Source organism: Chiloscyllium punctatum, chromosome 3 (genome assembly GCF_047496795.1).
Source record: "Chiloscyllium punctatum isolate Juve2018m chromosome 3, sChiPun1.3, whole genome shotgun sequence".
Taxonomy (NCBI): Eukaryota; Metazoa; Chordata; class Chondrichthyes; order Orectolobiformes; family Hemiscylliidae; genus Chiloscyllium; species Chiloscyllium punctatum.
The window spans coordinates 156,145,712-156,173,636 of NC_092741.1; the positions used below are offsets into that span (position 1 = coordinate 156,145,712).

The 27,925-nt window shown below is 42.3% G+C and overlaps 1 protein-coding gene across 9 annotated transcripts in view; it reads left to right on the forward strand.

Annotated features, from left to right (window-relative positions):
• The window catches only part of otofa (otoferlin a), a 461,762-nt gene that overhangs the window by 18,927 nt on the left and 414,910 nt on the right, over positions 1 to 27,925 (forward strand). For all 9 annotated transcript variants that reach the window (XM_072562753.1, XM_072562744.1, XM_072562806.1 and 6 more), the window contains exon 2: positions 14,167 to 14,225. In XM_072562753.1, coding sequence (XP_072418854.1) covers positions 14,167 to 14,225 — 59 coding nt within the window. The remainder of the gene's footprint in view (positions 1 to 14,166; positions 14,226 to 27,925) is intronic.

The following is a 27,925-nucleotide window of genomic DNA, read 5'->3' on the forward strand; positions in this document are numbered from 1 at the left end:
ATTTACATAACATTGAGCTTGTCTGTGATTTTCTCCCAGGTTTTATGGAGGGGGTGGGAAAGTGTCAGAGACAGTTATTGCATTTCCTCCTTCAGTCTTTCAAGCAAGCCAGTAAATCTGATCTTCACTCGTTTTAAAGATTGCACTTTCTAAATTGCTATAGCCCAGCTCTCAAGTTGTTCCAGTGGTTTGAATACTTCATCATTTCACTCAGTAAGTACTCCCTCACATTAATTCAGACAACTCCCCCACTGTGTGGGTATCACAGTAAACATTTCAGCACGCCCACCTGAATCAGGACAATCATGTTCAACAACTTTCTTTCATGTTCTCAAAAACTCCTTGTTCATTAGAAATCTGAAATGTTCTAACGTGTAATTTGCATTTCTACAAATGCAAGTAACAACGTCCTTCATAAATTTATAAATTGTTTGAAATAACTTTCCATTTTGGCAATAGCTATATATCTGTGTCAACTACCAATACACTCATGGCCTACAGGAATTGGAAATGTTTCGATCGCATTGTAAGAGATAATTAATGTTGCCGACAAATGATGCCTGGGAGTGGAAAGATGCAGTTACCTTGTGCCACTAGACAGCGCAGCCGGTCAGTCAACATCCAAGGAGCAGGAGAGTCGACGTTTCAAGCATAAGGTCTTCATCAGGAATGTGGAGGGGGGCCCCTGAGAGCTGAGAGATAAATGGGATGGGGGTGGGGTTGGGGAAGGTAGCTAGGACTGCGATAGGTAGATGAAGATGGGGGGGTGATAGTGACAGGTCAGAGTGGAGGATGGAGCGGATAGCTAGGAAGGAAGATAGACAGACGGGACAGTTCAAGATGGTGGTGCTAAGTTAGAGTGTTGTTCTGGGATAAGATGGGGGGAGGGGAGATGAGGAAACTGGTGAAATTGAGATTAATCCTATGTGGTTGGAAGGTCCAAAGGCAGAAGATAAGACGTTCTTTCTCCAGGCATCAGGTAGCTAGAATTTGATGGTGGAGGAGGCCCAGGACTTGCATGTCCTTGGCAGAGTGGGAGGGGGAGTTAAAGTGTTCAGCCACAGGGCAGTGGGATTGTTTAGCACATGTGTCCCGGAGATGTTCTGTAAAACATTTCACAAGTTGGCATCCTGTCTCCCCAGGGTAGAGGAGACCACATTGAGATCAACGGACACAGTAGATGATAGGTGTGTAAGTACAGGAAGATCTCTGTCAGATGTGGAAGGATCCTTTGGGGCCTTGGATGGAGGTGAGGGGGGAAGGTGTAGGTGCAGGCTTTGCAATTCCTGTGGTGGCAAGGGAAGGTGCTGGGAGGGGAAGGGGTTGATGGGTGGGGGTGGGGTGGGGGGGGGGGGGCGTGAACCTAACAAGGGAGTCGTAGAGGGAATGTTCTCTACAAAACACAGACGGAGTGAGAAGGGAAATATAACCCTGGTGGTGGGATATAGGTGGTTTTTAGGTGGTGAAAATGCAGAGGATGATGTTTTGTATCCTGAGGTTGGTGGGGTGGAAAGTGAGGCCCACAGGGGTGCTGTCCTTGTTGCGATTGGAGGGATGGTATTCGAGGGCGGAGGTGCAGGAAGTGGAAGTGATGCGTTGGAGAGCATTGTTGACCAAGTGGAAGGGGAAATTGCGGTGCTTGAAGAAGGAGGCCATCTGGGATGTTCTATGGTGAATTGGTCTTCCTGGGAACGAATATGGGGTGGAGGCGGAGGAATTGGGAATAAAAGATAGCATTTTTGCAGGAGATAGGTTGAGAGGAGATGTAGTCAGGTAGCTGTGGGAGTCAGTGGAATTGAAGTAGATGTCTTTGTTGAGTTCGTCACCGGAAATGGAGATGGAGAGGTTTAGGAAGGGGAGGGAGGTGTCCGAGATGGTCCAGGTGAACTTGAGGTCAGGGTGGAAGGTGTTCGTGAAGTTGATGCTTGTGGGAGCACGCGGTGGCGCCGATACAGTCATCGATGTAGCAAAGGAAAAGGTGGGGAATGGTACTGGCATAGCTGTGGAAGATGGACTGTTCCAAGTACCTGACAAAGAGACAGGCATAGCAGGGGCTCAAAGTTTGTGAGAAGATTTGTAGCTCGGGTGCTCGCTGTTGTGGTTCTATTCGCCGAGCTGGGGCCCATGGGGGTGCCCATGGCTACCCCTTTGGTCTGGAGAAAGTGGAAGGATTGGAAGGAGAAACCTTTGAGGCCTTTCTGTGTGTCTATGCTAAACAAAAATGCCCCTTAAAATGGCAAAAATGATAGCCTTTGGCTCTGGCTGAAAGTGTCAATGCACTACCAGGCAATGGCAGAAGAAGGCTTGGCATGGACGGTGTGGGCATGCAGACAGACGCAAAGTAGGAGAGCATTAGAGGAGCAAAGAAGCAGCCCCGAGGTACAACCTGGTCCATTCCATTAGCTAATCACTGTCCATGTAGATTCTGAGTTGGCAGATGCTAGATGCCTAGCACTGTCTATAGACAATGGGTGTGCGAATGTGGCTGGTGCCCATGGATTGTGGCCTGAACAGTTGCTATCCAGTGTCCAAGATGGAGCAAGCAACAAGCTCATTCCACCAGCTGTACCACCTGATTTCCTTATCGAGGTATCTCAGCATTGATCTTCTTTGGTAAGATGAGATTGTAAATATTAATGAGGTAAGCTATGTCTCCAACAAGGCATTTAACAGCATTAACCCTGTCATTGGTATCTTGCCACTGGCTGGTGAGAATCTCAGTGTGCCACTTGTGATTAGCATAAAAGGTGGCATGAGGTAGTTTTAATATTGAGATGGGGATCGCTGCAGTTCTCTGCCACTCGCCTCATCATAGCCCATCTCACTCAGAGCAGTTGAAGATACCACCATGTGTAATCCTCAGAGAAGTCAAGAACCTCATAAGAATTTGTTACCAGTCATTTGTAAAATAGATCACATAGCGTTCACATTAAAAATTACTGTTTCTATTTTTGTAATTGCAAGATTGCAAATAGAGATTGATAGATCTCTGATTGCCAGTGGCAGAAAGGATTATGGGGATAATTTGTGTAAACACCATTGAATTGTCAATCGCCATGATTGTATTAAAGGACCGAGCAGTTGGAATGGGTTACTCCTGTATCTGTGTTCCTCTGGCTGTGGTCAATACTTGAAAAACTGTTATAAATCAATCAACAATGAAAGCATTGGGCCAATGACCAAATTGTTTGAAAATTGACAACAGAGAAAAAAAAAACACCTTTTAAAACAACAGCAATCATGGACAATTTCTGTAATTTGCATATTTCTTTCACTCCCTTCACACCACATACCCATATGAAGTCAGTAATTGCTTCAATGGAACCTGTTAATTGTGATTTTTAGCAAAAAATAATTGTGAGCATTAATTTGAATATTTGTTTTGCTATTGAAAGACCTCCATAATTGGAGATGCAATAAAGATAATGTTTCATAATCAATCAGATAGTTGTATCAAAACACTGTATTTCAAGGGTAGTTAGTACCTCAGACGCCATGCTGAAGTTGTCCTGTGTCAATTGCTTCAAATAGGATACACGGGCTGCCTGTAAATCGCAAAATAATGAGACTCCTCATTAGTCTAACCAGCAATATATTCTCAGGAGAAGGTAAACTAAGTAGAATCTGATGTAGAAATTCTGCATCTGTTTCCAAAAAATAAATAAAAGATCAATGCAGCTACATTCAAAAACTCTTTGAGGAAGAAAATCCCAGGTGAATTCTGCTTCAGCAAAATTAAAATAATGATAAGGAAGTGGAGCCAAACCAAATAGATGAGGAGATCAAGGGGGATGTGATGAGTTTGTTATTGCAGGCTTTCAGTGAGCTGTCCAGAGCTGTCTCCACTACACATGTACGTGTGGATTCAGTACAGAGGGTGGCATGCATTAAGATGCTAGGCTTAAAGTATTTTGTAGACTATATAAGCCAGAAAAAGGCCATTCATCGCGACCAGTTTATGCCGAGAGTAGGGAACTGGCATGCTCTGTTACGTTTAGATTGTAAGAAGATTGACCCATAACTTTGTCAGGTGTGTGATAAAGCTGCAGCAAGGACAACAGGGCATCTGAGAATTTAATGAATGCAGGAGCGACCATGTGTATCCTTAGGCAGTGGTGAAGAAATAGACTATAAGGTATAGCAGCAGAATTAGGCCGTTCAATCCATCAGGTCTGCCCTGTCATTCCATCAGGGCTAGTACATTTCTCAACCCCATTCTCCTGCCTTCTCCCTGTAACCCTTGATCCACTTACTAAACAAGAACCTACCTATCTCCATCTGAAATACACTCAATGAGTTGGCCTCCACAGCCCTCTGCAACAATGAGTCCCACAGATTCCTTACCCTCTGGCTGAAGAAATTCCTCTTCCCCTAAGTTACGCTTCCAAGTCCAGTTTTCACAAGTCTCGAGTGGGAGAACAAAGCCAACCCTTCAAAGCTAACTTGAAGCTGTCCTCAGAGTGCGACAGTTCTGAAGAAGGATTACTAGACCTGAAACATTGACTCTGATCTCTCTCAACGGAGCCTACTGAACCTGCTGAGCTTTTGCAGAAATTTCTGTTCTTGTTTCTGATTTCCAGCATCTGCAGTTCTTTATTTTGTTTCTGTGGAAGGCTGAGTGGGCCCGGCTGATCCAGTGCTGGATTATCTCGTCAAAATTAACCTTTTGAGCGAGTAGCTGCCAATGTATGGGAAACCCTTTACATTTCCGATAGTCACTTGATCAACACATATGGAAGGGAGAATATTTACCTGGCCAGGTATTGGATTATGCATAAGTTTTGTTCTGGCAACATTCAAGGATAAGGTAAGTTTTTCAAGCGGAATTGAAGATGGTGAGAGTGGCTCATTGGCTGGGTACCGAGGTGGTGCTGGCACTGCAGTCATTCACAATGGTTAATCATGTCTGGCTGTGGTGGTTAGCCTAGTTGGGGCATAGTGGTGACTCTGAGTAAGGAGCTTTCCTTCTGGGTGGCACTTATTAATGACACCAGAGAACAGTTGATCTTTGATTAAGTTAATAGCCTCTGTCGGGTAAGTTGCAAATAGTGTGGGGCCATCCCACAGTTTAAGATAACTCAGCTCATATTGAAGCATCTTTTTCAGTTAAGATTGTTGCAGTCATCGTCCTGAAGCAATTCCAAGATCACGATGAAATTTCTTGGACATCCAAATCTTTGGAGCATAATCCACACAGTCTTGACAATTGCAGAGTCTGATGCTTGGGACAAGCCGATGAATACAGTGAAGAGTTGCAAAACTTGTTTGTGCAGTGTTTCTAGGACTTCACTGGCAACAAAAACAATATCCAAGGACCAAACCCTCCCTGTGTCTCAGAAAGGAAAAATATTTTCTTCCAAATCTGCAGGATGAGTGTGTGGAGTCTTCATGTGATCAAAAACTCACCGGCTTGGAAGATCTCAGCTGGTTCACCATCCAGGTCACAGACACTGATTTTTGTTATCCTCTTGATAACTTCCTCTTCTATCAATGAGTTGTTCATCCTGCAATTGTACCAAATGGGACTGGGGACTACCTGGAGAGCACCAAGTGTCACTGTGGGCTCATGGCTGAGGAGTTGTTGAAAATCTGTGAGGAAGATAAACACTAGGAGAGAGCGAGGACCGCAGATGCTGGGGATCAGAGCCAAGAGTGTGGTGCTGAAAAAGGACAGCTGGTCAGGCAGCATTTGAGGAGCAAGAGAATCAACGTTTCGGGCATAAGCCCTTCATCAGGGACTCATTCAGCTGAAACATTGATTCTCCTGTTCCTCGGATGTTGCCTGACCGACTGGGCTTTATCAGCACCACACTGTCGAGGAAGATAAACACTGTCTTGTGATTGAGGGCTATTTCTGGATTTGACCATGGCCTATGCCTCCTGCAGGCAGCCTCAATACAACTTCACAAGTTATGGTGATCAACAGATTGTTGGGTTGCTCAGCCTTCTCTTCTCACCTCATGCCCTTTATATTTTAGGTTTGTCTTTTGGTGTCAGCCTTCAGCAGCTGGAATGTTGCACCCTGGAATTGCCACCTTGAGTTGTTGTCCTGGGAGGTCACATCTCAGCATCATTTCCATTCAACCAGTCCTACTGGTGACATACTCCAATCCAATGAGCAGACGTGATTTGATCCCAGCGTTTTGGGATTGAGTTGGTGGTATGAACATTTTCTAGATGGGTTGTGAGTTACACCTGGAATTCCTCTCTCTGGTCAGGCTGCCTGAAAGCTGAGACATTGATCTTCTTCCTCTCGAATGTTAGGTCTTTGGGGTGACTTTATACCCAGTGGATAGTCATCACTAACTGAACAAGATACTTAGCTGTCCAGCAGGCATGGACTAAGGGTTGTGGAAATGACTTAGATCTTTGATCTGAACAATGACATACATAGAGTCATAGAGTCATAGAGATGTACAGCATGGAAACAGACCCTTCGGCCCAACCCGTCCATGCTGACCAGATATCCCAACCCAATCTAGTGCCACCTGCCAGTACCCGGCCCATATCCCTCCAAACCCTTCCTATTCATATACCCATCCAAATGCCTCTTAAATATTGCTATTGTACCAGCTTCCACCACTTCCTCTAGCAGCTCATTCCATACACGTACCACCATCTGCGTGAAAAAGTTGCCTCTTAGGTCTCTTTTATACCTTTACCCTCTCACCCTAAACCTATGCCCTCTAGTTCTGGATTCCCGCACCCCAGGGAAAAGACTTCATCTATTTACCCTATCCATGCCACTCATAATTTTGTAAACCTCAATAAGGTCACCCCTCAGCCTCCAATGTTCCAGGGAAAACAGCCCCAGCCTGAACAGTCTTTCCTTATAGCTCAAATCCTCCAACCCTGGCAGCATCCTTGTAAATCTTTCCTGAACTCTTTCAAGTTTCACAACATCTTTCTGATAGGAAGGAGACCAGAATTTCATGCAATATTCCAACAGTGGCCTAACCAATGTCCTGTACAGCTGCAACATGACCTCCCAACTCCTGTACTCAATACTCTGACCAATAAAAGAAAGCATACCAAACGCCTTCTTCACTAACCAATCTACCTTCAACTCCACGTTCAAGGAGCTATGAACTTGCACTCCAAGGTCTCTTTGTTCAGCAACATTCCCAGGACCTTACCATTAAGTGTATAAGTCCTGCTAAGATTTGCTTTCCCAAAATGCAGCACCTCACATTTATCTGAATTAAACTCCATCTGCCACTTCTCAGCCCATTGGCCCATCGGTCCAGATCCTGTTGTAATCTGAGGCAACCCTCTTTGCTGTCCACTACACCTCCAATTTTGGTGTCATCTGCAAACTTAGTAACTGTACGTCTTATGCTCGCATCGAAATCATTTATGTAAATGACAAAAAATAGAGGACCCAGCACCGATCCTTGTGGCACTCCACTGGTCACAGGCCTCCAGTCTGAAAAACAACTCTCCACCACCACCTTCTGTCTTCTACCTTTGAGCCAGTTCTGTATCCAAATGGCTAGTTCTCCCTGTATTCCATGAGATCTAACCTTGCTAACCAGTCTCCCATGGGGAACCTTGTCGAACTCCTTACTGAAGTCCATATAGATCACATCTACCGCTCTGCCCTCATCAATCCTCTTTGTTACTTCTCAAAAAAACTCAATCAAGTTTGTGAGACATGATTTCCCAAGCACAAAGCCATGTTGACTGTCCCTAATCAGTCTTTGCCTTTCCAAATACATGTACATCCTGTCCCTCAGGATTCCCTCCAACAACTCGCCTACCACCAACATAATCCAAGAAGTGTTCTAAGATACCTCCATGTAGGTTTGTAATTGTCCTCTGACAGACATTTCTTATAATGTGGTCATGTTGAACATACTGGTCTGCAGGAGGACACCATTTGGTTTGACTTTTCCCAATGGCTCTACTCCATTCATCCAAGTCATGGCCAATCCTAACATTACAGTACCCCAGAGGATGATTTTCCCTTCTTATGGGATGGTAATGAAGAATTAGTCAATCTGAAGAGAGGTTTTCTTTTATATCTTCATCGTAGTCAAGGGTCAGGACTCAGTCATTTATTACAGCGACTTATTAGTTCCAGTTGAGCTATAAGCGGTCAATCATGGCTGCCTTACATCTTAGTAATGGCTTGATTCTTTTAGGCAAATGTCTGAATGTTTAATCTAAAATACAGGATGCTAAATGTTCCACCTCGTAAGTAATAAAGAAGGTTATCCAAGATTACAAAGAGATTTTGCTTCAAAGGGTTGAGGAGTGGCAGAGGGAGTTTAATTTGAATAAATGCGAGGAATTACATTTTGGGTAAAACAAACAAGGGCAGAACTTATCCAGTTAATGCTCGGGCCTTGGGTAGTGTTGGAGAACAGAGACACCTCGGGGGTTCGGGTACACAATTCTTTTGAAATTTGTGTCACAGGTATACAGGGTGGTTATGAAGACTTTTCGCATGCTCACCATCATTGCTCAGACCTTTGAGTACAGGAGTTGAGACATTATGTTGAAGTTGTACAGGATATTGGTGGGGCCTCTTCTGGAATACTGTGTCTAGTTCTGGTCACCCTGTTTTAAGAAGGATGTTATTAAGCTGGAGAAGGTTCAGAAAAGATTTACCAGGATGTTGCTGGGAATGGAGGGTTTGAGTTATAAAAATAGGCAGGGACCTTTTCCTCTGGAGAATAGAAAGTTGAGGGGTGAACTTATAGAGGTTTATAAAATCATGAGGGGCGTAGATAAGGTACATGACAGGATCTAATCCTTAGGGTGAGGGAGTTCAAAACTAGGAGGCATATTTTTAACATGAAAGGAGAAAGATTTAAAAAGGATTTAAGGGGCAGTTCATGTGTGGAAACTAACAGCCTGAGGAAATGGTGGATGCAGGTGCAGTTCGAATGTTTAAAAGACATTTGGATAAGTACACGAATAGGAAAGGTATTACATTAAAAATCTATGGAAAGAATTAGATTTTATTTATACTTGGCTTTCATGATTAGGAACTTGTTTAACCTTCATTAGCTTGTCAGGAATACTTATTAAAAGCTCAATTTGCTCGAATTACATTCACAGGAGCAAGTTTGGGAACAGGTGTGTGTCCTGGCATTTTAAAGTTACAATGATCATGACACAGGCTAAACCTCCCAATGTGTCACCACTGCAGGCTGCAGATTAGGAAGACAGCACTGGTCACATTGAGATATGAACTCCAACCATAGAAAGCAATATTGACAGGAACAGCACAGAGATCTAATATCTGTCAGCATCAGGAAAGGGGAAGACTAGTCTTGGGCTATGGAGGATGGCCCACTCTGTGTACATGTGGCTGTAGAACAGTGTTTCATCCAAACCACGAACTCTTTGTCTGCAAACAAAGTTAAAGGTCTCACAACATGAGGTTATAGTCCAACACAAGCAGTAGCTTTTGGACCACTGCTACTGATGAAGGAGCGGTGCTCTGAAAGCTAGTGCTTCCAAATAAACCTGTTGGACTGTAACCTGGTGTTGTGAGATTTTTAACTTTGTCCACCCCAGTCCAACACCGGCATCTCCACATTATAGTTACAAGTACAGGCATGAAGCCCCACAGCTAGCATCATCTGTGTACCCTCCAAGAAAGTCGAAAGTTGTTCAGGGGGAAGCTATAATCAAGATGATTCTGAATCAGATAATCCAGGTAATTATAGACGAGTGAGCCTGACGGCGTTGGAGGGAAGCTGCTGGAGAAAATACTGAGGGATAGGATCTGTTCCCATTTGGAAGAAAATGGGCTTATCCGGGATAGGCAACTTGGTTTTGTGTCATGTCTTACCAATTTAATAGAATCAGATAAATGTGAGGTGCTGCATTTTGGGAAAGCAAATCTTAGCAGGACTTATACACTTAATGGTAAGGTCCTAGGGAGTGTTGCTGAACAAAGAGAGCTTGGAGTGCAGGGTCATAGCTCCTTGAAAGTGGAATCGCAGGTAGATAGGATAGTGAAGAAGGCGTTTAGTATGGCTTTCCTTTATTGGTCAGAGTATTGAGTACAGGAGTTGGGAGGTCATGTTGCGGCTGTACAGGACATTGGTTAGGCCACTGTTGGAATATTGTGTGCAATTCTGGTCTCCTTCCTATTGGAAAGATGTTGTAAAACTTGAAAGGGTTCAGAAAAGATTTAAAAGGATGTTGCCAGGTTTGGAGGATTTGAGTTATAGGGAGAGGCTGAACAGGCTGGGGCTGTTTTCCCTGGAGCATCAGAGGCTGAGGGGTGACCTTCTAGAGGTTTACAAAATTATGAGGGGCATGGATAGGATAAATAGATAAAATCTTTTCCCTGGGGTTGGGGAGTCCAGAACTAGAGGGCATAGGTTTAGGGTGAGAGGGGAAAGATATAAAAGAGACCTAAGGGGCATCTTTTTCACACAGAGGGTGGTACGTGTATGGAATGAGCTGCCAGAGGAAGTGGTGGAAGCTGGTACAATAGCAATATTTAAGAGGCATTTGTATGGGTATATGAATAAGAAGGGTTTGGAGGGATAAGGGCCAGGTGCTGGCAGGTGGGACTAGATTGGGTTGGGATATCTGGTCAGCATGGATGGGTTGGACCGAAGGGTCTGTTTCCATGCTGTACATCTCTGTGACTCTGTGACTCTAATTCTTTGTGGAAGTGACAGAATTGATTAACGAGGAAAGGGCTGGAGATGTCATACATATAGACTTCAAGGACAAGAAGGTTCCCCATGGTAGGCTGATGGAGAAATTGACATTGCATGGCGTCCAGGATGTATTAGCTAGTTGGATAGAGAACTGGCTGGGCAATAGGAGACAGACAGTACTAGTGGATGGGAATTTCTCAAAATGGAGACCTGGGACCACTGGTGTTCCACAGGGATCGTGCTGGGACCACTGTTGCTTGTGATATACAGAAATGATCTCAAGGAAATGTAGGGGGTCTGATTAGCAAGTTTGCAGATGACACGAAGATTGGTGGAGTAGCAGATAGTTAAGAGATCTGTCAAAGAATACAGCAGAATATAGATAGATTGGAGAGTTGGGCAGAGAAATGGCAGATGGAGTTCAATCTGGCCAAATGCGAGGTGAAGCATTTTAGAAGATCCAGTGTAAGAGGAAAAGTCCTGAGGAAAATTGATGTACAGAGAAATCTGGGTGTTCAGGTCCATTGTACTCTGAAGGTGGCAATGCAGGTCAATAGAGTGGTCAAGGAGGCATGTTTTTCTTCATCGGACAGGCTATTGAGTACAAGAGTTTGGCAGGTCATGTTGCAGTTGTATAAGACTTTGGTTCGGCCACATTTGGAATACTGTGTACAGTATTACCAAATTACCAAAAGGATGTGGATGCTTTGGAGAGGGTGCAGAGAAGGTTTACGAGGATGTTACCTGGGATGGAGGGTGCTAGCTATGAAGAGAGATTGAGTAGATTAGGTTTATTTTCATTAAAAAGTCAGAGATTGAGGGGGGACCTGATTGTGGTCTACAAAAGCATAAGAGGTAGAGACAGGGTGGATAGCAAGAAGCTTTTTCCCAGAGTGAGGGATTCAATTACTAAGTGTCATGAGTTCAAGGTGAGAGGGGAAAAGTTTAAAGGAGATATGCGTGGAAAGTTCTTTACACAGAGGGAGGTGGGTGCCTGGAACACATTGCCAGCGAAGGTAGTAGAGGCGGCACGATAACATCATTTAAGATGTATCTAGACAGATACATGAATGCGCAGGGAGCAGAGGGATACAGATCCTTAGAAAATAGGGGGCAGGTTTAGATCGAGGATCTGGATCAGCACAGGTTCGGAGGGCCGAAGGGCCTGTTCCTGTGCTGTAATGTTCTTTGTTATTTGAATGAAACATGGTTACATGTGATAAAGACCTGAACTAAAGCAATTAAAGCTGAGTAAAGCTTGATGTGTAGTGAGTGCACAATATGTATCTGATGTTTTTATGTTGAAGTCATGTTTGCAGTGCTGCTCTTGTTCCGTTTGAGTCTTTGAGTGAGCTGGTGATGTGTGTGTGTTGTCAATCCCTTTCTGTCTGAAATGTGAGCAATGGCAGATGTGTAAGAGGCAGGATCACAGTGTTGCTCCATGTCCAATCTGCTTAGATTCAGTAAAAGTGAGAGACATAGATAAACATGACACTTGGTGGGGATGCCTGATATCCAAGGTTGATGTGATAGTGCTGCACAGTTCCTGTGGTTGGACACAGTCATTGGGGCATAATGAATTTAGTAGAAAGTGGCACTTATTCTGAAAGACCACAAGGAATCATTCATCTCCTTACAGCTGTGTATCATGAGTGTTGAATGTGCACTGACAGCCTCAGTCACCTTCACCCATGGTGCCCTTATCAAGCAGGGTAGCCTCTTCTCACCATCTCTGTGGGATATAGTCTTCCTGCTCACATGTACATCTTGTAAGAGCAACGTTCGGGACTGGGCATTACATTTTGGGGCTGATATCTGCCTTTCTCAACCAACTCTAAGTTTGGGTGAGGGCCAGGATGCCAGGTTCACTGGGGTTCAGTGAGGGAAGAGTTGTCTGGCTCCCTTTTAAATATACAGTTTCAGCAGGAGAGGCAGAGCTTCCAATAGAATCTGATGTTTTACCCATGTACATGTATAGAGCTTTCAAAGACAGGTGGAATACTCCCCACTTGCCTGGATGGGTGCAGTTCCGTCAACACTCAAGAAACTTGACGCTATCCAGGTCAAACCAGCCCACTTGATTGGTACTACATTCACAAACACCCACTCCCTCCACCACTGACGCTCAGTAACAGCAGTGTAGTCTATCTACAAGATGGCCTGCAGTAGTTCACCGAAGATCCTCCGTAAGCACCTGTCAAACCAACACCAACTTCCACGTAGAAGGGTGGGACAGCAGGTACATGGGAACACCACCAGCTTCAAGTTCCCCTCCAGGCCATCCACCAGCCTGAGTTGGAAATTTATTAATGTTCACTGTTCTTTCAAAATCCTACGATCCTATGGGGTCTCCCTACAGCAGGTTGACTATAGCTGCTTCAGAAGGAAACTCACCATGACCTGCTCAATAGGAGGTCTGTCTGTCTCCTATTGCCCAGCAACTCACCATGACCTGCAACTAGGGATATGCGATATCTTCTGGCCCAGCCAATGATGCCCACATCTCATGAATGAATGGAAATATAGTTAGTGCCTGCTGTTTTCTGTTAAATCTGAGTTCAATAAATTCTCTGTGGTGTCTGCAGATTATTATTTGGAATTGGCAGCAATTATAATATTTTTGGGATGAGCATTCTAGATTAAATTTTGTCATTAAATTCACTTTGTGTCAAAATAACCGAATGAATGAATTTCTCCCCACACTATGAAACTTTCATACTAACCCACAGCTCAAGAGTCAGGGCACCTTGAAGAACACCTGCCAATATTTGCTCATCAAATCTACCTATTTGGGCGGCACAGTGGCACAGTGGTTAGCACTGCTGCCTCACAACACCTGAGACCCGGATTCAATTCCTGCCTCAGGTGACTGTGTGGAGTTTGCACATTCTCCCCATGTCTGGGTGGGTTTGCTCCAGTTTCCTCCCACAGTCCAAAGCTGTGCAGGTCAGGTGAATTGGCCATGCTAAATTGCTCGGAGTGTGGGTCAGTGTGGACTTGTTGGGCCGAAGGGCCTGTTTCCACACTGTAATCTAACCTATTTTCAGCCACGTATTTTATAAGACATTCTCAGTTAGATTTTTTATACGTCCCTTATCCCATCATTTCTCTGAAGCATTCCTGATTGCATCATTTCCGAAATGTGTCCACTAATATTTCATTGGTAGAACAATTTTCAAACAGTTTCTTCAAGCCATTCCATTCTATTCTTTCTTCAGACTCAAAATCGTTACCTGCTTTTATAATTTAAAATAAGTTCTAGCATTTTCAAAATAATATTAGGGACATAATGTGTAAAATAAAAACTAGGATTAAGGAACCCAGAGTTTTGTACTGAGAACATGCCAAACTTAATTTACTTAAAATGTACAGCAACAAGATGCAACTAAGAGTCATTTCTGGGTGGTTTAGGAAGACTAATTTGCATTTTGATTTGGAACTATATTTATTATTGAATTCAGTTTTTAAAATGTCAGTTAATTCTGGTCCAATTCTCTTTCTTGACTGACGTTTATTATTTTTCTGACATTTCAAGGGCTCTCGTTTTATACAAGAGTTATAGAAAACTGTGAAGATGAAGCACCATTTGATGAGGTAAGATCACTTAATGTTTCTGGTAAATGTTTCATTGTTCAAACATCATTAAAGTTAGATTTGGAAAAGAACATGCTTTCTTCCTGATATTAGATTCAAATGCACTACAATGGCTCAATTCTTCACACTGTACGCACAAAAGTTTCAAATAATTTTAGCCAGAGGCCATCATTGTTTAGAATCAATTTAAATCTCATAAGGTATATTGCCGTGGTAACTGAAATGATGCTGGACTATTTTGTTGTTATGCAAGACTCTTTACAGTATTTCTGCCCAATTTTATTGATAAATGGAATTAAAATACCCTCTGGAGTTTTTATTCAATTATGTGGACTCTGAAAGGTTTTACTGTAATGATCAAGGATAACTATAGTTAATGTGTAGTTCTAGGGGCTTCTGTTATGTATTGTGTCAAAGAAATTGAGATTAAACAATCAGAATATGTAGAAAGGATATAGTTTTTTCTGGAAGGGGAGCTTGCTTATGTTCAAGGCTTTTTGTTCACTAGCACCTGTCAAATAGAGATAACTAAACTCTTAAAATATTCAATTTCATGCCTTATATTTGAAAATTGATATAATAAAGTTTGATTTTTTAAAAACGATTAACGTCTTATAAGTGCTGTATCAGCCCAGCTTCCACTGATCTTATGTGTGGTGTTTGTATCGATATTTAATGGTGTGTTTGTGTAGGAAGAACAAAGTCTGATGCCTCAGTTTCGAAGTGTATACCATTTCACACACCAGAATAGGTGTGCGAGAAATAACAAGGGGACCTAAAATTTTATTTGTTTTTGCATACAAGTAAGGAGAAAAGTATGTGATTTTGCTCCAAACCACCCTGCAATTAGTGTAATTCACATTTGCTTCATGATTCAGAAGTAGAGAATATCCTTTAATCTGAAAAACAGCCCCTAGCATGTTCAAGAAGGCTACAACTGAAGGATTTCACAACAAAACTAATTAGTGCAAATGAGTTTGAGTGGATCCACTCCTTTGTCTCTCTAACTGTTCTTCTCTGTCTGGGGCTCTATCTCTGCCTATTGTTTACTCCTTACCTCCTCTCCCCACCCTGTCCTCTGCCTAAAAGACAACCTTTTCCAAGCTACCATCAGTTCTGAGGAAGGGTCATTGAACCTGAAACGTTAACTCTGATTTCTCTCCACAGATGCTGCCAGACCTACTGAGCTTTTCCAGCAATTTCTGCTTTTCCTTCTGATTTCCAGTATCCTCAGTTTGTTCATTATTTTTTTAATTGGGTTCAAATGTCGTTGTTCATGGACATTCACATCCTGAATTGCTCCATTCTCCCACAGTGATAGGGGATGAGCATCCATTGTGAACAAAGGACCAAGTAACTACTGCAACATCTGCTCAGCAGTTGTACAGAACCAAAGTTTAAAACCACTAGGTTAATGAAACATTTCTAATTTCAGGCCTTCCTCGTAAAGAGTTACTGAATTCAAGACTCAATAACATTTGGAGGAAAGTAGCATTATATTATCTTTGTTTGAACTGACTTTCAAGGACATTGGCAATATATTTTTGTGTGTGAATGCCTAAGTGCTGTTCCAGTGTCTATGCTTTCATCTTGGAAGATAATTGCAACAGTTGTCATATTTTTAAATTAACCTGCCATCTAGTCTCAGAATTGCAGTTTCCATTATGCTTAGGACCAAAGAGCCTTTTTTTTTAATATGCCCTGAGTAAATTTTTATTTACTGTACATGGATAAGTGAAGACACATGTCTCTCCCAACAATGCCAAAAATAGACTTTAACGTGGCATATGTAGTAGAGTATGAGACTCTTATTTATGGTTCCTCTTTGGCAAGTGAAGAAATTTACCAAAAACCTATAATTTATATATATATATATATATATATATATATCATCCGACAATATTGCTGGCCAATAACCATTCATTTCATGAATGAAAAATGTCATCAAAAATAGAGTGTTTAATAATTTTGGTGTTGACAATGGATACTGTCACTCTCCCTGTTTTTTTACTCTCCCTGGCAGACTTTCATTATTTCTTTCTTTCTTCAATGCACTAAAACTCTATATTTTATAAACAACTAACAATACCTCCACAAATGTACAACATAGAGACAACAATTGTAGACCATCTGTATGGTAGGTATAAATTGGATTGATTATTGATGTCTGTAGCTTGATAGAAATGGGTCAGAATAAATCAGATTCTCATCACAAAACCTACCTGATTTTTATCCAACTTAAAGGGGTGAAAGAATGCATTAAAAATCTCTTCTACTTCCCCACTTTCAAAGTTTAAGTAAGATCCCAGGGACATTACTTTTATGTCCAATTTTCTACAGAACAGGAAGTGTTCTGTTCTGAGGAAGGGTCACTGGACCCAAAACGTTAATGCTGATTTCTGCTGCCAGACCTGCTGAGTTTTTCCAACAGTTTATGGTTTTGTCTCTGCAGAACAGTAAGTTGCCACTTGAATTTCTCAGTCTGCAGTCATGGTAATCCCTGTCCTGCACCTGCAGGAGCAGGGCTTGTACCTCTCAGTCATTTGGAAGCACATCTCACTATGACTTCACACAGCAATCCCAGGATATAGTGTCATTGTCCTTCCATTATTCCACTTGCTCTCTGCTGCCTGCTATGAAGCTGGAAGGGGGAAGAACAAGAAGGCAAGCTGCCAACCTGTCAATACTACAGACTGCCTGCCCTAGGGAGAAAAGCATCACAATTCTCTGGTTAGTCAGAGATCAGTGCTCAGCAGCTGGACAATCCCCTCACACTCTCTGTTTTCTTAGACAGCCTCTGGAAATTCAGGCAGACATACTTCCAATCCACTTCAATAAATTCTGAGATGGCCAATAAATCCGAGTCATGGTCTGCAGATTCTTCTCTGTGCAGGGAAGGTGGGTTGTCACTTTCTCTGGCAAAGTCTCTCAAAGTGTTTGGCTAGGGCTAGAGCTGGTGCTAGGTGAGAGAGGGGATAGGGTGGCAGATAAATAAGTGAGAGGGTATAGTGGTTCATGTTTCTTAGAGAATCGACGTTTCGGACATAAGCCCTTTTTCAGGAATGAGGAGGGTGTGCCAAGCAGGCCAAGATAAAAGGTAGGGGGGAGGGACCTGGGGGAGGGGCGTTGAGAATGCGATAGGTGGAAGGAGGTTAAGGTGAGGGTGATAGGCTGGAGAGGGGGTGGGGGCGGAGAGGTCGGGAAGAGGGTTGCAGGTCAAGAAGGCGGTGCTGAGTCCGAGGGTTGGGACTGAGAAAAGGTGGGGGAAGGGGAAATGAGGAAGCTGGAGAAATCTGAGTTCATCCCTTGTGATTGGAGGGTTCCTAGGCAGAAGATGAGGTGCTCTTCCTCCAGGCGTCATGTTGCCATGGTCTGGCGATGGAGGAGGCCAAGGACCTGCATGTCCTTGGCGGAGTGGGAGGGGAAGTTAAAGTGTTCAGCCAGGGGGCGGCTGGGTTGGTTGGTGCGGGTGTCCCAGAGGTGTTCTCTGAAACGTTCTGCAAGTAGGCTGCCTGTCTCCCCAATATAGAGGAGGCCACATCGGGCACAGCAGATACAGTAAATGATGTGTGTGGAGGTGCAGGTGAATTTGTGACGGATATGGAAGGATCCCTTGGGGCCTTGGAGGGAAGTGAGGGGGGAGGTGTGGGTGCAAGTTTTGCATTTCTTGCAGTTGCAGGGGAAGGTGCCGGGAATGGAAGTTGGGTTGGTGGGGGGTGTGGACCTGACGAGGGAGTCACGGAGGGAGTGGTCTTTCCAGAATGCTGATGGGGTGGGCTCACACCTACCCCCTCACTTCCCTCCAAGGCCCCAAGGGATACTTCCATATCCGTCAGAAATACACCTGCACCTCCACACACATCATTTACTGCATCCGCTGCACCCGGTGTGGCCTCCTGTACATTGGGGAGACAGGCCGCCTACTTGCGGAACATTTCAGAGAACACCTCTGGCACACCCGCACCAACCAACCCAACCGCCCCGTGGCTGAACACATTAACTCCCCCTCCCACTCCACCAAGGACATGCAGGTCCTTGGCCTCCTCCATCGCCAGACCATGGCAACACGATGCCTGGAGGAAGAGCGACTCATCTTCCGCCTGGGAACTCTCCAATCACAAGGGATGAATGCAGATTTCTCCAGCTTCCTCATTTCCCCTCCCCCCACCTTATCTCAGTCCTAACCCTCGGACTCAGCACCGCCTTCTCGACCTACAATCTTCTTCCCGACCTCTCCGTGCCCACCCCCTCTCCGGCCTATCACCCTCACCTTAACCTCCTTCCACCTATTGTATTCCCAACGCCCCTCCCCCAAGTCCCTCCTCCCTACCTTTTATCTTAGCCTGCTTGGCACACCCTCTTCATTCCTGAAGAAGGGCTTATGCCCGAAACGTAAATTCTCCTGCTCCTTTGATGCTGCCTGATCTGCTGTGCTTTTCCAGCAACACATTTTTCAGCTCTGATCTCCAGCATCTGCAGTCCTCACTTTCTCCATGTTTCTTAGAGAGTCAGTGACAAGGATGGGAGTGTTGTGTGCTTATTGTGCCTTTTGAAGGACTCTGCGTGCTGCATGTAGACTCTGCCTGGCAGTTAGTCTGCTGTGGATCTGTAAGCTGCACATTCACAGAGAACACTTAGTTTGCTGTAATGTCTGCTTCATAACTTAGAATGTGTTTTACTGCTTCAAATAACCCACAGATTTAATAAATTCATGACAAGCATTTACATATTCATCCTATTTCCCTGAAAAGTCAGAAGTATACTATTCTTTTATTTCTATTTTAGATTTAAGAGTTAGAGCAGAATTTAATCACATTAATCTTTCCTGCTAACCAGGAGTTAGCGCCTTCTGAAATCCCTCACGTTAACTTAGATTTGAGGAAGCTTTCAGAGGTTCCAAATGCCAATTAATTGCCCTTTAGAAGTTTAAACTTCCCAAGCAACTACTGTGTAGTTAGTGCATCAGTACTTTTGAAATGCCCTGACATTCAGGATTGGTCTATCTCTTAGCCTTTGACCTCTCGCCCCCTTTCTCATCTACTGCAATGGGAACTCTCGTGCTGCATCTGAGAACTCAGGAACTCTCTCTTTGTCTCTGTACTCTATTATTCCAGTTTGTTCTTTTTCAGACTGGCTTTCCAGCACCCATTCTAACCAGGTCAGCCTTGATATCCAGAGGGAATGGACAAGCTGATTTTTCAGTCTTTGTTCTTTCATCAAGACTAAAAATAAACATCAATTGCATTTTATAAATAAAGGAAGTGAGACATGAGAGAGGAAGAAAATGAAAAGTGTACTTAACTGGAATGCTATGCATATCAATAAATATCACACAGCACCAGGTTATTCGTCCAACAGGTTTATTTGGTAACACTAGCTTTTGGAGCGCTGCTCCGTTATCAGGTAACTAGTGATTAGCTACCTGACAAAGGAGCAGCGCTCAGAAAGCTAGTGCTTCCAATTAAACCTGCTGGACTATAACCTGGTGTTCTGTGATGTTTAACTTTGTAAACCCCAGTCCAACACCGGCACCACCACATCATTATAAATAAATAACATTTGTTGGGCTAAATTTAAACAATAGGAAACATAATGGGAAATTAAAGATATTTCAATGGACTCTGATTATAAGGAGTTGGAGCCAGGTTTAATACCAGATTTTGAAAAGGTTTTGGATAAATAGTTAATATCAGGTGTGAGGAAGAGTCCGTGAATTTGATGAACTGGATGATTTTTCTCAAAGAAACAATGCAAGTCCAGTGGGCTGAGTGTCCTCCTCTGTGCTAATTACTCTGCTCCTACAAGATTGCATTTCCTGTTTAAGAGGAGAAAAGCAAAATAATGTGGATGCTGAAGATCTGAAATAAAAAACAGTAAATGTTGGAGAAACTCAGTCAATCTGGCTGCATCTGTGGAGAGAGAAATAGAATTAACATTTCCAGTCCAATATGACTCTTCATCAGTTACCAAGGAGGAAGCTGCGATTAATGCTGATTGACAGTTAACTGCCATGATTTGTTTCAATTTTAAACACAGCAAGATCCTTCTGATTGGTCAAGGTATTGCCTGAGAACTGAACCAGGGAATGTCGGACCCTGGATATTAATATATGCAGCTACCAGTAGCAGAAGTGCAGCACATTGTGAGCCCAACTAACAATTCTAACTTGGTTGTCAACATAATTCTTCACACCCTCAGGATGATGTAACAGATGAAGTTTGCTTGCTCCAGTTATAACTAGCAAACAGAGTGCAGACTTCAACTGAAGACAATTACTTTTAAAATCATATAAATCTACAGACAAAGTATCTTTTTATTTTTCTTTCAACACATACAGTCATAGAGGTGTACAGTACAGAAACAGATCCTTTGGCCCAACTCATCCATGCTGACCAGATATCCGAAATTAATCTAGTCCCATTTGTCAGCATTTGGCCCATATCTCTTTAAACCCTTCCTATTCATGTACACATGCAGATGCCTTTTAAATGTTGCAACTGTACCAGCCTCCACCACTTCTGCTTGCAGCTTATTCCATACATGCACCACCTTTTGTGTGAAAAAGTTGTCCCTTAGGTCCCTTTTAAGTCTTTCCCCTCTCACCATTAACCTCTATCCTTGAAGAAAACTTAAAACAGGGCAGTCAAATCCTCTGAAGGTTGAGCCCTTGGCCGGGTGTCATCTGCATTAAGGAGGCTTTCCAACATCATAGATGCTTCATCTGCAACATCATGTCCATTGATGTTAAAGACTGAAAAATCACAGTCCCTGTATTCCAATTACCTTCCAATAGTTACCGTCTATTTTCAGATTCTACAGTAAGACTTTCAGTTACCTCTAAGGAGTTCTGAAGCCAAAAATCCAAGCCTCATGGAACTTGACATGCTGCATCAATGACCTGAGTAAATAAAATTCTCCATCCCCAATTGTGCTGGCTGTAATTGCACTTTCTTATGTGTTTTGAAGTGGATCAGCATTCACATGATCATCAGATTATGCACCAGCATGGACATCAATTATTATTCAGTCAAGAAGTATATCCAGTGACTGCACCTAATCCATGAAAGTCAGGAGCACTAAAAACCAAGTGCTGACCACATAATATTACATTGAACTTACAGCAGAGACAGATCAGTGAGCCAAACTACTGGTTCTTGTGTTTACCCTCCGAACAACTTCTTCCCATCTGAATTATCCAACCTCATCGGCACACACTCCTTTCTTGGTCACATCTACCTAGCTTTTATGAGATTTCACCTTTAGGGACTCATGTGCTGTATATAAACTATACTGTGATTCAGCTGGCAGTTAGTCTGCTATGTGTCTACACAATTCACAGGGAAAAAAAAATGAGTGGGTCTGCTGCAATATCTGTTTCATAGCTTGTAATGTGTTTGCTGTCTTAAATAAATTAACCTCGGCATTAATTAATCTCTGATCAATTGATTATTAGACAATTATCATCAACATGACAGCACTGATCTAGCTTCCCATTAAATAAATCTCTAGTAAACATCTCAACTACCATATGGTAACAGGTTCCCCATTCTAACTGGTTTATGGAAATAACTAGTGACTAGCTTTTCTTTGTGACTCTCAGTTTTAGATTCACCCACAAATGCAAACATTTGTTCTCTGTCTACCTTTCAAACAAACCCTATTATCATTTTAAAGACCTCTATTAAGCTACACTCCAGCCTTCCTTATAGTGTTGTGTTTTTCCTGATAATTGTAACTTTCCAATCTGGGATCAGATTTGAAAATATTTTTGCACTTGGCTAGTGCCTCTATTTTTGTTTGTAATGTGGACGCACAATACTCCAGCTATACCCAGCCATCGTTCAAGGCAATTTTAATATAACTTCTCTCCTTTTCAATTTGCTTAACCCAAGGTCATTGATTGCATGTTTATAGCCACATTACTTGCATTGATAATTATAACAGTCTCGTTGCTTTTTACACGAGTTCTTTTTACACTCTTATTTCCTGAAGTATCTTTGGCCTTTCAAAGTGGATCATCTCGCCCAAAGCAATTTTGAAATTCATCTGCTATTGTTACATTCAATCACCTATTCAGTATCAGTTATATCCTCAATTGGCTGCAAATTTGGAAACTGTTCTTCTGATTCCCCAGTCCAAATCATGTTCATAAATTACCAACAGGGCCCAAGTTCTGTTCCCCATTGAACATACTTCCCAACTTGAGTCTGAGTAAGTATCTTTAACTGTACAACCTGATTTATCTTTTACATTCATTCAGATATCCATGGCTATCCATTCTGCTACTTGCACCCAGTTCCTTGCTTGCACAAAATCTTTCACACTTTGAGCTGCCTCAGGTTAAACCTTATCTAATAATAATTAGCAAGTCTCCAATAGGAACAACTTGTGTTAATATTGTGCTTTTTTTTACCATAGTAAAACATTCTAAGGTAATTCACAGAGTCATTACAATTTTGGCCCAGAGCCACATAAGGTGTATGAAGACAGATACAAAAGCTTCATCACAGGAAGACGTTATAAAGAGTATCTAAAAAGGGGAGAGTGACAGACAGGTGTGAAAATATTTAGGGAGGAATTCCAGAGTTTCGGATCCAGGCAGCTTCAGCCATTGCTGCCAATTACAGAGCAATTATAATTGCCTGGAGACCAGATTTGAAGAAGCATAAATGCCTCAGAGGACTGAGAGTCATAGAATCCCTCGAGTGCGGAATCAGGCCATTCAGCCCATTGAGTCTATACTGACCCTCTGAGGAGCATCCCACCACAACCCAGCCCGCCCCCTCCACACTGTCCTATAACCATGCATTTCCCATGGCTAATCCACTTAACCATGCATATCTTTGGACAATATGGGCCATTTAGCATGGCCAATTCACCCTCACCCTGACATCTTTGGAGTGTGGGAGGAAACCCACGCAGACACAGGGAAAATGTGCAACCTCCACACAGTCGCCCAAGGCTGGAATCGAACCCGGGCCCCTGGTGCTGTGACCACCATGCCACCCACTGCTTTGTAGGAGAATGAACAATCTGAATATGAGATGGACTCAGCTGGTGTTTGTAGGCAATAATGTTCTTCACTATGGATTCCTCACCCCCAGCACATTGTCACTGCATAGCAATTTATCATCTTGACAATGGTTTAAACAAGAAGAGGACAATTGTTCATATAAAAGGTGAACTACAAGTTCACTTTGTGACAGTCAATTTTTAATATGTGCAGATCTTGGGTAAAGATCATCTGTAGTCAGTTGTTTAAATGAATTACCATCACCAATTGAGATGATTGTTAGAATCAATGAAAAGTAAAGCACACTGAATTATTTGTTCAAATTAATAATAACACATAAAGACCACACCATGAGAGAAATAGCAAAAACAAATGATTAGAAATACAGATGGTGTACAATTCTCGAATATAATCAACTCTCTTGAAGGAAGGTCAAAGAAAATGTAACATTACAATTTCTCATTTTACCTGATTGGATATTCTTGTGATGCATTTGAATAAGAATGTTAAAATATTCAACCCATAAATGAAAGTGAATTTTTACATCCTCCGGTGATCCCATATAAATAGATACATAGCATTTATTTACAGGTATATACAAAATAAATTATAGAAAGTTTTGTAACTGGAGAAGCAGCATTTAGTTGAACAGAAACTTATTTTTGAATACTTTATTAATGCCATTTTCAATTAGTTAAAACTAGATTACCCACAGGTGATGAATGAGACACTTATGAAACGTTTTCTGAGGACGATCCATATTCAGCAGTATGAATAAAATTACACTAGGTTACATTTTTAATGCATGATTTTTTTTTACTGCAAAAGAATAAAATTAGCAATCCTGTTCTGAACAGCTGTCCAGGTGCTCTGATTCAGGAGAGATTGCACATTCACACAAATAAGTTTGACCAGAAACTTCATCAAAAATGTCAGTTAATCTAAGGCTGATATCGAAGTTGAGATTCGATCCAGTTTGCCAGCACCACCTTTGGATGCCTAAGTGTGAGAGTCTTTGACAACCATGACATCCCCATGCTGGTACCAAGGTCCTTATGAATAAAGCAGTCATCCTTCCGATTCTTCTATGTGGCTCCAAAATGTGGGCCATATACAGATACTACCTCAAGACCTTTGAGAAGCACCATCAACATTTCCTGAATTATGTTAGAAATCACACAACACAAGGTTATATTCCTGAATTATGATTGTGTCCCTTCATACAGAAGTTCCCTACAAGTCGCTTTCTTCTGAACAAGGGTCCTCCATATATGGAGGTCCCTGCTGTATTTCTTGACGGAAGCCTTCAGTGACTTTTTGAAACATTGCCTTTGTCCCGCTTTCATTTGAGAGCCATCTTTGTACTGGGTGAAGATGTTTTGAATCATAGAATCCCTGCAGTGTGTCTACAGGCCCTTCAGCCAACAAGTGCACACCACATTCAAAGCCAGGCAGAATTGGCCTTGTTCCCAATGGTAGTCTGGTAAATTGACATGAATAGACATTTCTTGCTTGCTGCTTTCATCAGCAAACCTGCCTTTGAATTTGCTCACCCGTATCTGTTGTAGTGATGAAAATTCCATTTAAGGGCGGCACAGTGGCTCAGTGGTTAGCACTGCTGCCTCACAGCACCAGGGACCCGGGTTCGATTCCAGCCTCGGGCAACTGTCTGTGTGGAGTTTGCATGTTCTCCCCGTGTCTGCGTGGGTTTCCTCCGGGTGTTCCGGTTTCCTCCCACAATCCAAAGATGTGCAGGTCAGGTGAATTGGCCATGCTAAATTGCCCGTAGTGTTAGGTGCATTAGTCAGAGAGAAATGGATCTGGGTGGGTTACTCTTCGGAGGGTCGGTGTGGACTGGGGCCTGGTTCCATACTGTAGGTGAGATTAAATAGACTGTGCCTGTATTCTCTGGAGTTGAGAAGGAAATGAAGCTACCTTATTGAAACATTCTGCCAGGGCTTTACAGACTGATTGTAGCGAGGACATTTCCCCTGGATGGGATTCGAAAACAACGGGTCATAGCCTCAGGATATGGGAAAGGCCAGTGAGGACTGAACTGAGGAGAAGTTCCTTCACTTTAGGGTGGTGCACCTGTGGAAGTTTCTATGATGTAAGGCTATTGATTCAAAATTACTGAATAGATGTAAGAAATAAATTACCAACACTACAAACATCAAAGAGTATGGGGAGAGAGTGAGTGTATGATGTTGACATTGAGGATTGACCAGGAACGTATTGAATGGCAGAGTAGACTCTATAGGCTGAATGGTCTATGTCTGCTAATATTTTCTCTGTTACATTGGTTTTATTTCCACGACTGAATTAATGTGACATAAATTCCTCGTTAACTGCAGGTAATGCTTTTATCTCCAACATGTGAATATTCTCATGCAAGTGTAAATCATACAATGTAAAGACAGGAGAATTTCTTCATGCCTCCACAAGCTTCCTTCGTTTTACTTGGCAAGGACAGTTTTCTTTGCCTTTGGGTAAAATTTTAATTGCAGTTCAGAATCTCCTTCTATTATTCCATGGTGGTTTCACGAAATCTGCTCAGTTTGTGCTGTCAGGTGATTCATTGAGTCATAGAGATGTACAGCTCGGACACAGACCCATCGGTCCAACTTGTCCATGCTGACCAGATATCCTAACTTAATCTCATCACATTTGACAGCACTTGACCCATATCCCTCTAAACCCTTCCTATTCATATACCCCTCCAGATACCTTTTAAATGTTGTAATTGTACCAGCCTCCACCTCTTCCTCTGACAGCTCATTCCCTACACCCACCACCCTTTGTTTGAAAAAGTTGCCCCTTAGGTCTCTTTTATATCTTTCCCCTCTCACCCTCAACCAATGCCCTCTAATTTTGGACTGCCCCACCCCAGGGAGAAACTTTGTCTATTTATCCGATGGCCATTTTGTCTCTTCCAGGAAAGTTCCAATTATCAATCCAGAAAATGGAATTCCAAACTATTTTACAAAATCATAACACATTAATGTAAAAAATTAGACACAATACATCTCATTATCATTTATTTTTAGACAATTGGCTGGCACAACATTAATTATTTTAGTTTGTGGCCTAAGAAATTATGTTGAACTTGGAAACACAGCCAATGTAAGGTGGGTGCTATAAAAACTCAGCTAAGTGGGTCTATCACAAATTTTCTTGTTAATACTACACTGGCTATTCTTTGTGTGTTGATCCAATCATTGATTACTATACATGATATTCTTCTGCTCATAAGTACAGATTAACATACAAGCAAAATACAAAAAGTATTATTTGTGATGTTGGAATATTGTAAGTAAAAATGCTCCTTTGTGATGATTTGCTGGTCTGTCCTACTGCAGCAGTTACTTATCCAAATGATCCAACTGCTTTATGAGGAGACTGAGATGAATGCCATTTTTTTTCACCTATGTCATATTCCAACCTTCTTTCTCAGGGTCTAGTATGGTCTATAATTCATTCAGACACTGGTTTCAAGCTGAGTGGTGCTGTTGAAGACACCACACTGTGTGATCGATGATTAAAACGTGGGACTGAAATAATAAATGTTCAGCTTGCTCATTGGATCAAATTTTATAAATTTACAATCTTGCTTAAGAATTCAAAAATTAAGTGAATTGCGAATGAATATCACAGATTTAGCTCTGATTGCTGCTTTAAATGTTTGATCTGATATATCAATTAAAAATAAAGGAGAAATGAAGCTGGGTAAGGGCATACAGTTTGGCTGTTTAATGTAGTGATTCTTCATTTCTGGATTTAAAATTACATTAAAAATAATAAAACTGTCCACAGATATTGGCATCTGATGTGTGCCAGTCTCTGTAAACCCCTATGGCACATTTCTGATCCACTTACAGGATACGTCTGCACTTCAATGCTACATCTTGGGTTGCCCTGGTAACTCCCATTGACATATTGTGGGACACAACCCCAGCTCAGCGACTGGAGGAGGCCACTTCACTGGACTCTGTGTTTTCTCACACCATTTCATTGGCTCTGAGCCTCCATGGATGATCAGGGATTCCAGCCACGCTGGGATATCCTGGCAGTGGTGAGATGTTCTGGGACAGTAAGTGGTAGCATGGATGTAGAAGCAGATGAGAGGGGTACCATACTGGTGAAACTGGTCATTAATGAGGTAAGCTTGGTAAGACATAGCAAGAGATCCTACTCAGCCTCACTGAGAGAAGCCCTCAATGAAACTGACATAGCCAAAAAAAACACTAACATTCATCTCTGTGTGTCATAACAAGACATTGAACCTTATTCCAAGTATATTTTTACATTGACAATGATTAGATTTTAAAGCATTGGAAGAGTGTTCTGTTTAAATATCATTTGCTACCAAGAGCAAGGAGGCAGTTTCTTCATAAACCAGACATCAGAAAAGATCCGTTGGCACTAAAATGCTACTAAGAGTTTCAAATATTCTTTTCTGCACATCCTGATTGGATTTTCTCCAGAGTTGTAAATTAATTGCCAGAGGGGTGATCTTGGCATCCAATTAAGGATAGCGAGTGCAATCTTGAAGTTCGAGTCCCTGGTTTAGTTATTAAAGAGCAGTAAGTTTTTAACAGCTTGCAAAGTGCTGGTAATAGAAAAGACTGGTGGAGATTGAAATTCCACCATTTTGTAAATGAATCCATTTGAGGAGATGCCTTAGTTG